Source organism: Pagrus major, chromosome 23, assembly GCF_040436345.1.
Source record: "Pagrus major chromosome 23, Pma_NU_1.0".
NCBI classification, from domain to species: Eukaryota; Metazoa; Chordata; class Actinopteri; order Spariformes; family Sparidae; genus Pagrus; species Pagrus major.
Window position 1 is genome coordinate 18,578,033 of NC_133237.1, and position 10,543 is coordinate 18,588,575.

General features: G+C 42.2%; 1 protein-coding gene across 1 annotated transcript; it reads left to right on the forward strand.

The window, feature by feature from the left end:
- Positions 1-310: 310 nt before the first annotated feature.
- On the forward strand, positions 311-10,212 carry slc4a1a (solute carrier family 4 member 1a (Diego blood group)). The gene is made up of 21 exons (XM_073494351.1): positions 311-495; positions 1,482-1,560; positions 1,895-1,944; positions 3,169-3,266; positions 3,355-3,401; positions 3,495-3,660; positions 3,745-3,880; positions 3,968-4,037; positions 4,124-4,166; positions 4,249-4,433; positions 4,522-4,729; positions 5,700-5,903; positions 5,992-6,140; positions 6,246-6,440; positions 6,559-6,804; positions 7,291-7,380; positions 7,598-7,764; positions 7,845-8,086; positions 8,184-8,353; positions 8,905-9,078; positions 9,180-10,212. The coding sequence occupies exons 2-21, from the start codon at positions 1,534-1,536 to the stop codon at positions 9,255-9,257; spliced, it is 2,745 nt and encodes a 914-aa protein (XP_073350452.1). The 5' UTR covers positions 311-495; positions 1,482-1,533; the 3' UTR covers positions 9,258-10,212.
- The last annotated feature ends 331 nt before the right edge of the window (positions 10,213-10,543 follow it).

A 10,543-nucleotide genomic window follows, 5' to 3' on the forward strand; every position in this document is an offset into this window, starting at 1 on the left:
CGTCATGGTAAGGGAATCCCAAGTACGTAAACAAGATGACGTACTAAGATCCCCCTGATAGTAAGTTGCCCCCTTTTTTACCCTCTATACCCCCAGTGTGCCCCTCAGACATGATGAGGTTAGGCCTGCTGGTCCAAGCAGGCTCCTCTTACTGCTCCCTTCCACGTTCAGACCTGGTTCATGCTGGGAGGGCGGAGCGCCCAAACTAGGGTTGGGATATCCCTCCTCAAGGTGTCTCTGAATGATAGGGCTGCTCCTCAGTCACACAGGCCTTATCTCCCCCACCCCCCCGCCAGGTTGCTCAGCAACCAGAGGGGTTGAGGGGTACAGCGCATCTTATGGTCGACGTAGTTTCAAATGGGTGTTCCCGCTCCTCTCGTTCTCTCTCTGTACTCATCTTTTCGTTCCCCCTGGCTCACTTTATCACCGGGCTCGTCTGGGCTGAGATCGTCCTGTTTCCAGTGTTGGAGACCAGGTGGGAGGACCTGCATGCAGGTAAGGGTGTGGCCCGCTCCGGACAGAGGTCAGACACACTTTACGGTACTACTGGACTAGAGGGCAGAGGTCAAACAGGATAGATATTTGAATGTAAGCTGATAGGAGAGCAGGATATTCTAACTTTTTATGTCTCTGCCATGTTTGTGAGATAAGGCGGGAACTCAGTCAACATTATCTTGGGCTGAAATAATCTTTTAGAAAAAATAATAGAAACATTTATGAACAACGATGTCTGTTGCACATATTTTGTCTTTTATTGATTACAGAGTCAAGAATCATTTCCATTAAGTGGCAATGTGTTCTTAACATGCAGCACCATGACACACTGGCCATATCTGTAGATTTGTGTCTTTCGAGCATTACTAGCAATCTTTCTATCAATTTTATGCATGTGTAAAGCTGTAAAAATAGTTGGGTCTATTTTTCACTCGACCTTGATTTTGTCTGCAATTTTGCAAAAATGTACCCGGCTTGTTCAGCTGTTTGAAACTGAAGTGCACTCAAATTTCACAGCGATAATATTATTTTTTGCAATTCTGTCTAAATGTTACAGGTTTTTTTTTACTGTTTTTTTTTTTACATTACTTGATGTTACAGTAGCTGCATTTCAAAGTATTTCACTGTACTGTTACTGCACAGAACAGAGGTGTCTGGTTGAAGACGGGTGTAACCCAGAGATAAGGCTCAGTGCAACTTTTTTTAAACCATAACGTAGTTGACATTGTCAGCAGTTGATTTACTATCTGTCCTGAGCCGTGGCTCTGCAGGCAGTCATGGTAGATGGCGGTATTTTCTTCAAAGTGGCATCAAACGAGGCCTTATTGGTTTTGCTAAAATTGCTACCAGAATATAATATATGTTTGTTGCAAATTATGTGCTATGGATGCTGTAGATGCACCAGTCTGCATTAGAAGTATCTGAAAAACATACACTCACCAATCACCAGTAGAAAAATGATTAACGTTACTCTTTTTCTGTCTTAGGGAATGCATAAAAGTAGCTGAGAGTTTGAAGAGTCAACATCTGAAAACATCAATGGAAAACAATTTAACTTTTGAGGAGGTTGGTGTTTTTTTCCTTTAACATTTTACCATCATCATTTTTAAGATTCACAATTGCTAGATATATTGTAATACTGAAGCTCCACAGTTGTGTGTTCAGATAACATTTCAGGAAAATTACACTCCAAATAAACTAGATTGGCACTCAGTAGAGCACATACCTCCGCCAAGGCCCTACAGTTGGCGGAGGTAATGAAGGGATCTTGGGAAATTGGCCTGGAGGGAGACTGTGGAGTTTCATATATTCAATAAAATTAAATAAATCCAGCAGCAATATATATTTTTCCCTTCATCGCTCCATTTCTGTTAAATACTTTTTCTTTCCTCTTGTCTAGGGCAGTGAGATGTCCTACGAAGATTCAGCCTTCCCCTCTCCAGTGAGACTGTGAGTCCTTTCTCTCATGTTTCAGCAGCACATGTATTTCTATATGACTGTATATGTATGCTGGAAAACAGACATTACCTTTGTCTGATAAGACAAAGGTAATGGGTCTTTGCCCTGAACTGAGAATGTCAGGCCACCCAAACAAATCCCTCCAATCAAGATATTAAATATAGGCTTGATAAGCAGTTAAAGTGATATGATCATAGTTTAAACAATGATGACTTTGCATAATGTGGTCTCATGTAATGATTAACCCACAGCGATGACAGATTCTGCATTTCCCTCCAAAAGTACAGAACAGTTTAGCCTCTTTCAGCTCATTGTTTTGGTTTTATGGACTTTAATTTGAATATTTTTATTTATTTCCAGCTGCAGCAGACTAGCTAATGAACATAGTGGTACATGTAGCAGCTAAAGAGTCGGTGGAGACCAAACCTGAGCTAAAAGGGCAGTGCTTATAGGTCTTAAAGTTATCATGTGACCAGAAAAACCAATTCAAGTGAGAGCTAATGTTGCTCCAAGACTGCTAAGTGTGCGAATAGCTAACTGTTTGTTAGCATGTTCATCATAACAGCTGTTTAACGTGATAATGTAATGTAAACAGCTTTTTTTGAACTGCCCACAAGTGACCAAAAAACTAAAGTTATGCAGGTTTAAGTCAGGGTTAGCGACATATATAAGTCTTTGCTGTTGGTTGCGGCTGTGACTGTCAAAAGTTTACCAATGTTGAGCTCCATGTGAAGCCAAAATGCAAATTTCCTTCGCCACCAGATAGAAATGTTATTTTTAATTTCTTTAAAAATCAGGGTATAGCTATGTTGAATCATGGACATGGGCTGTCTGATTTAGGTTTTCAGTTGACAGACATATTTACAACTTGAATCTTGACGTCAGTGACTATTTACAAGTCAGAAAGTGGTAAATAACCTCTCGATGGTGTAGCAGCTTAGGCCCATCCTCCTTGAGAAGTTTTTTTTTTTCATACAGCGTTTGGTAAACATGCCTGAGAGCCTAAACTCAGGGCACAAAAATTCTCTGATCAAAACAGTTACTGATAAGATATCCCTTAAGCAATGTCGCCCTCTTGTGGCCAAGGAGAGAATCGCAGTAAAAGCAGACTTTATGGAGTTTATGGAGAACTTGATCAGCCTGAACTGAGACTCTTTCTTATCATTGCATCAAACACATGCAGTAAGAAAAGTTTCTGTTTCTCCTCACCACCAGGACCCCACCGGGCCAGATCTATGACCTGGAGTCGAGGATGCCTGAGGAGGAGAAAGAGCCACCTATGGAGTCCATCATCATCCCCTATGATTCAGAGGGTAGAGTCACCTTGCAGAACATGCAGCTGTCACTTGATTGATTTGACTTTTTATGTGTGCACATGACACTTTTCTGTCCTTATTTCAGCTTACATGAACGTGAACACCAACGCCACCACAAGAGGGGATGCTCAAGTTAGTCGACATTCTTCACACCTATCATTAAAATAAACCAACATTACAAACTGCTGCTTTGTTTATCTAATTAACCATGTTCTGTTACCACAGGCCTATGTGGAGCTGAATGAGCTCCAGGGCAACAGCTGGCAGGAGACCGGCCGCTGGATGGGCTACGAGGAGAACTTCAACCCCGCCACAGGGAAATGGGGTCCTTCTCATGTCTCCTATCTCACCTTTAAAAGTTTGATCCAGCTCCGCAAGACCATGAGCACAGGTGACTTTTACATCTTAAATGAAGCAGAAATCAGTGTGTGTTTGGTGAATATGTCCAATTAAAAAGCAACTCAAATGTACTCAGGTGCCATCATCTTCGACCTGGAGGCCAGCAGTCTGTCTGCTGTGGCTGAGAGGGTGACCGATGAGCTGCTGAACAAGAATGAGATTCGTGCCAGTGATCGGGACGGCCTGCTGAGAGCTCTCCTCATGAGACGCAGGTATTCCTCCCTTTCTGTCAACTAGAGGATAATGCCATAAAAATGTGTCCAGCCTGCGTATTGTGCTCATTTTATTTGTCCTTCCAGTCAGTCTGAGGGTCCTGTGGTGACTCCCTCTGGAGACATTGAGATGCAGACCTTTTCTGTCTCAAATAAGGTATACATTTGTTGTTGTTTTTGTTGTCAGTTTTATCCCTATTATTTTATATCATTATATTTATTTTCCTGCTGTTGTTTTTGCAGAGAGACGGCTCTGAAAACATGGAGGCCTCAGTTGTCCTCTCAGGTATGTTCATGTGATTTGGATGCACATAGGCGTCTCCACTTCTGGAGCAGATGTGGCTTACAAAAAAGGGTGTTTTTCATAGGTGTCCTGGACATCCTGGAGAAACCAGTGGTGGCTTTTGTGAGGTTGAGTGACTCTGTGGTGATGGAGTCAGCCCTGGAGAGTCCCATCCCTGTTCGCTTCGTCTTCGTGCTGGTTGGCCCCAGCCAGAGCGGAGTGGACTACAGAGAAACTGGACGTGCCATGGGCGCTCTAATGGCCGACTGGGTGAGAGAGAAGACCTTCTTGCTATCAGTCCTGAGCTCCTGAGTTCGGTGCAGGTGTATTAAAGCTTCCTGTGTTTCCGCTCTGACAGGTATTCTGTCTGGAGGCCTTCTTGGCCCAGACTGACAAAGATCTGACCAACGCCATCGCTGACTTCATGGACTGCAGCATTGTGATCCCGCCCACTGAGATCCAAGATCAGGGGATGCTGCAGCCAATCATCAAGTTCCAGAAGAGGATGCTGCAAGACAGAGTCCGTCCCACTGACACCCGTCTCGCATATGGCGACAGGGTCATAGGTCAGCATAAAGAGCAGTCCTTACAGTGCACAGTGAATCTCATTTTCCTTCTCCTCGTCTCACAGATTTATGTATTCATATAAGCAAAAGTTCAACATTTACGCTTATACACTTTCTGGCAGAAAGTTCATTGACAGACTGTTACCACTATCATGTCTGTCCACTGAATCTGAAGCAACAGCCAGCTGGTTAGCTTAGCTTAGCACAAAGACTGGAAACAGGGGTAAACACCTAGCCAGGCTCAGTCTGCCAGCAACAAAATCAACCTACCACCACCTCTGAAGCTTACAAATTAAATGCACAGTATGTAGTTTCTGCCGTTAGAGATGTGCTGCCACCTATCTGTTTGGAGCATTTATTCAACAGGTGGCCAAATTATTGCATAGTGCACCTTTACACACTCTATGTCTCTAAAGAGTTTTGTTGTTTCTTTAGGTTAGGTGTTGGACAATTCCTGGGCCAAAAAATTGTCAGGTACCTGACACCAAATTGATTTTTACTCTGGTTTTTGGACATATTAAAGAAACAAAACATCGTTTCCCCCTGTTTCCCACTTTATGCTATAAGCTAAGCTAACTGGCTGCTGACTGTATATGTAGCAGACAGAGAGTAGCATCAGTCTTTTCATCTACCTCAGTGCTAGCTACATGACCAAATAAAGGACATTTACTAAGCAACAGAGGTGAGCAGGGGCAAGCAGTAAGATCCTCTTTACTGAAAGAGCCAAGAAGTTTTTAAAGGAAATGTTTTCTTAATTTTGAGAACATCAGCTCAATCACTGTTACATATAGAACCCTCAAATTAAAGGAAAACAAGGAAAGGAAGGGAAACAAGACACACGAAAAGGGACAAATATGTAACTGAAAAAATGACAGTTATGTATATATACGTACATCCTGAAAGCAATATAAAAAGAGGCAGAATTAGTGTTATTAATATTGATATAAGTTTTATTTGTGTGTTTATGCAGTTGACAAAGCTCCAGAGGAGCCGCGGGAGGACCCTCTGGCCCGTACAGGCTATCCTTTCGGTGGGATGGTGAGGGACCTCAAGCGCCGTTTCCGTCACTACGTCAGCGACTACACAGACGCGTTGAACCCTCAGGTCCTCGCTGCCGTCATCTTCATCTACTTCGCTGCCCTGTCCCCGGCCATCACTTTTGGAGGGCTTCTGGGTAAGTGAGAGATGTGTTTGTTCTCCAAGCATCAGTTCATTTAGAGGAGTTAAATGACCTTTAATAATTCTCTCTCGTCTGACTCTAGCTGACAAAACAGAGAAAATGATGGGCGTGTCAGAGCTTATGATCTCCACCAGCATCCAGGGTGTCATCTTCTGTCTCATCGCCGCCCAGCCTGTCCTCGTCATCGGCTTCTCTGGACCTCTGCTGGTGTTTGAGGAAGCTTTCTTCGCTGTACGTATGATTTGTCAGACGTTAAAACTCCAAAAATAAATTGTTACTAAGCCATTTTTTTCTTCATAAACGTCTGTTCTCATTCATTCATTCATTCCATACTAGTTCTGCAAGTCCCAGGGCATCGAGTACATCGTGGGTCGTATCTGGGTGGGGATGTGGCTGATATTGATCGTGATCATCATCGTGGCCGTGGAAGGCAGCTTCCTGGTCAGATTCATCTCCCGCTTCACTCAGGAAATCTTCTCCATCCTCATCTCTCTCATCTTCATCTATGAGACTTTCAATAAGCTCATCAAGGTCCCCGCACTTCATCTCTTCATCCATCTCACATCCCAGACATTATCTCCCTTTAGCCACCACTGTAACGGCCTCATTTGCAATCTCTTATTTGGCTTCCTCTGACTTCTCATCTCAGATCTTCAAAACCCACCCTCTGATTCTGAACTACGAACATCTGAACGACTCAATGGACAACCCCTTCCACCCGGTCATCAAGGAGCACGTCGAGTTCCACGGAGATGGCAATGTAACCATTCATGAGCTGGAGATTGAAAGGGCCTACCCCAACACTGCCCTGCTGTCCATGTGCCTGATGTTTGGCTGCTTCTTCATTGCATACTTCCTCCGCAGTTTCAAGACTGGTCATTACCTCCCTGGCCCGGTAAGATCAACCTCCCATCTATGGAGTTTATAAGAAAGAAAAAAAGCAAATCATATATGAATGTAATTCACATGGCAAAATGTAAATTTCTTTGCTGAATTTTTCTTTCACTTGTGAAAATGTCCAGTTCACATGTGATATTGTTTTATTTTCACATGGTATCTATATGTGAAGCAGCAAATTCAATGTATGAATTGTTTTTTTCCACATATAAATTTTGATCCAAATGTAAAATTCACAAAGTGGAACTTTTTATTCATATCTAGAAATATGTGACAAAAGCCAAACACTTGTGAAAATGTCCAGTTCACATGTGAAGAAGCAAATTTCATGTGATTTCATGTGCCATGTTTTGTTTCCACTTGTGAAAATGTACAGGTCACATGTGATGAAATGTCACATGTCTGCAAAGGACTATAATAGAAAGAAAACATAAAGTAGGCTCTATGGCTTTGGTCATCGTGTATTTGCTCTCTGCCTCACCAGATCCGTCGTCTGATTGGAGACTTCGGTGTCCCAATTGCTATTTTCTTCATGATTGCTGTGGATATCTGCATTGAGGATGCTTACACTCAGGTAAGTTTTGTATCGTGGTGAGTTAAGTTATTCCTAATAAGTTCGAGAAATGTTCATACCCAGGGCTGCCGACATGGGGGAACAGCAGGTCCGTTGTCCCGACTAAGAATTATTAAGAAATACTGAAAATGTATTGGCTTTGCAAACCTTTTATGTGTCTTTCTCCAATGTTTTGGTTGCAAATGATCCAACTGAACATCATCTTGTCCCCTTGTAGAAACTGGTTGTGCCAAAAGGTGTTCAGGTGACCAACCCCGCAGTCAGAGGCTGGTTCATTAACCCCATGGGAGAGAAGCAGAAGTTCCCAATCTGGATGATGGGCGCTTGCTGTGTCCCAGCGCTGCTCGTCTTCATCCTCATCTTCCTAGAGTCCCAGATTACCACGTGAGTGACATGCTGAACACGCACGTCTTTAATTTTATTTCACGTGAAGTGAAAGTAAGACTTTGAATGTTCTCTGCCAGGCTGATTGTGAGCAAACCTGAAAGGAAGATGATGAAAGGATCTGGTTTTCATTGGGATCTGCTCATCCTGGTCACCATGGGAGGTATCTCCTCTATTTTCGGGGTGCCCTGGCTGAGTGCTGCCACTGTGCGATCCGTCACCCACGCCAACGCTCTCACTGTCATGTCCAAGGGCCCGAAACCAGAGATTGAGAAGGTTATTGAGCAGAGGATCAGTGGCTTTCTGGTGGCCATCATGGTTGGTAGGTGCTGCCATCTACAGTGCTGACGCAGACACAGCAGGGTCACAGTGAAATGACCATTTTCCTTTGATAATCATTCCCTTTTTATGACTTCCAGGTGTTTCTATTTACATGGAACCCATTCTGAAGATGATTCCCATGACAGCCTTGTTCGGTATCTTCCTCTACATGGGTATCACCTCTCTGAGTGGAATCCAGATGTGGGACAGGATGCTCCTGTTGATCACACCAAGGAAGTACTTTCCCCCCGATGCCTACGCCAACAGGGTATGCAACAGTCTCAAATAAAGTCCAGGACCTCACTATAATTAATATATTTACATGTGGAAGACCCTCGTGTAAGGAGATAAGTCATTGTAGACTAAAATATGGTCATGTTGTGTCTCCTTAAAGTTTTTTGTACCTCTTTGTGGTCATTTTGTGCTGCTTTATAGTCATTTTGTGTCTTTTTGTGTTACCTAGTAGTTGTTTTGCCAACTTTGGGGTCATTTTGTGCTCGTTTTGATTGTTTCACACCTCTTTGTAGTTGTTTTTATCCTCTTTGTGGCCATTTAGTATCTCTATGGAGTCATTTAGCTGACTTTCCAACAGGAAAGTATTAGCCCAGGGATTCATGTGGCCTTTGAGAAATCCTTCCATAGACAAGACTGTCACATTAAATTGTACAGGTGTTCCTGTTTTCCCATATATTTAGTGCTTTTTTAGCCTATGACAATCTCCCTGTAAATCACCCTACCATAAATTAGCATTCTATTACTTTCCATGTTAATCTTTGTGTTTGTCCGTGCTAATGCTCTCCTCTGTTGCCATTCGTGCAGGTGTCGACACTGCGGATGCATCTCTTCACCCTGATCCAACTCGCGTGCCTGGCTGTCCTGTGGATGGTGAAGATGAGTTCCTTTTCTCTGGCACTGCCTTTTGTTCTCATTCTCACCATCCCTCTGCGCATGGTCATGACCGGCACTCTCTTCACTCCCCTGGAAATGAAATGTGTAAGTACCTCTCTGTGTCTGGTACACTCACTGCCAAGATCAAGCACACATTATCATGTCATTAGGTTTCTTTGTTGTAACTGGATGTGTTTGTGTCGCAGCTGGACGCAGATGATGCCAAAGTGACGTTTGAGGAGGAACCTGGGAAGGACGTGTACGACGAGTGCCCACTGCCATGAACGACCTCTTTTCATTAATGTTTCATTCACAAACACAAATGAAATCAATTATTGACTACAAGTAATCATGTGTCTTAAAAAAAAGTTCTGTTCTGTTATTTTCATTTAAAGGAAATTACCTCTCATTTATACAATTCATACGTTTTTACTGCAGGCAAATCTGTTTGTGACTCTGAACCCCAGCAGAGCACCAATAATATAGTCCATATTGTAATCAAGATTATATTTCATCACTTCATTTGATTCCAATAGTTTTGGTTGATTAAAAATACCTTCCTTTGGTTTCTCACTTCAGACTGTTTAGGTGTTTTATGATGCAGGAGAAACATTTGAGTTCCTTAAATGAGAAGTTATCCATTTATAGTATTGTTTTATTTTTTCTTTTAGAGCATAACAGTATATCTGAGTGACCACCAGTGATGCCACGTTGTATATCTGCCCATGTCATAATAATGTGATTCCACCGTACCTAATGTTGACTATTTAAGCCAAGCAGATTTGATCCATTCAGCTCTTTACATGTCCACAAATGATGAATATCTATGGGATTTCCACATACATACAGTAGCCTTTCCTTTGTTTAGTCTCAAAATTTGTTTTAAATTGTGTTACTCGAGTTTGCCTCATTTGGTTTACTGAACAATGTGGTCTTTCTTGTTCAGCTGACCTGTTTAGAATGTGTATAGAAAGATGTGTAATGCACTTATATCTTATTTTAAGTGTGTAATTGCTTTTATGATTATACGATGGGTAATAGGTAGCGTAGATATTGGATGATGATGAGATATGTGCTTGAGCTGATTGCTTTACTGATGATATAATCAGGAAAAGTCTTATTTGTAAATGTATCTTATTATGCCTTTTTGTGATGTTCTACCATGTGTTTGTGTGCTTGAAACACTGTACATGCTTTGGATTTTCACTTTATTCAAAATAAAAACAGCCTTTAACAGTGCTTGTTTTAAGATTTAAGACAGTATTTCACACCACTCACAGCTCACTTTAATCATCTCACCCTGAGTAACAGGAGAGGAGGGTTCAATTGGACCAAGATGCCTGCCACTCAGCAGCATGCTGCGTTCAAGGCAATCGAGTAAAGTACAGAATCAGGCAGCATGACGTTTTCTTGTGCTCCAGTTAGGGATAATTTGAGCAGATATGTATATTTTTATTTACTTTATTTAAATCACATATGACTAAGTAGAAATTAAGCATTAGAAAGACAGACTGACAAGGTTCAATCATCCACATTCTTTACACAGAGACAGAATAACACATCAACATGT

Excerpts from the sequence above, each read along its gene's own strand:
- slc4a1a (XM_073494351.1), top strand. The coding sequence starts at position 1,534 with ATGGAAAACAATTTAACTTTTGAGGAG. Across the intron at positions 4,167-4,248 it reads GGCCTCAGTTGTCCTCTCAG|GTGTCCTGGACATCCTGGAG; the intron begins GTATGTTCATGT and ends TGTTTTTCATAG. Across the intron at positions 8,087-8,183 it reads TCTGGTGGCCATCATGGTTG|GTGTTTCTATTTACATGGAA; the intron begins GTAGGTGCTGCC and ends TATGACTTCCAG.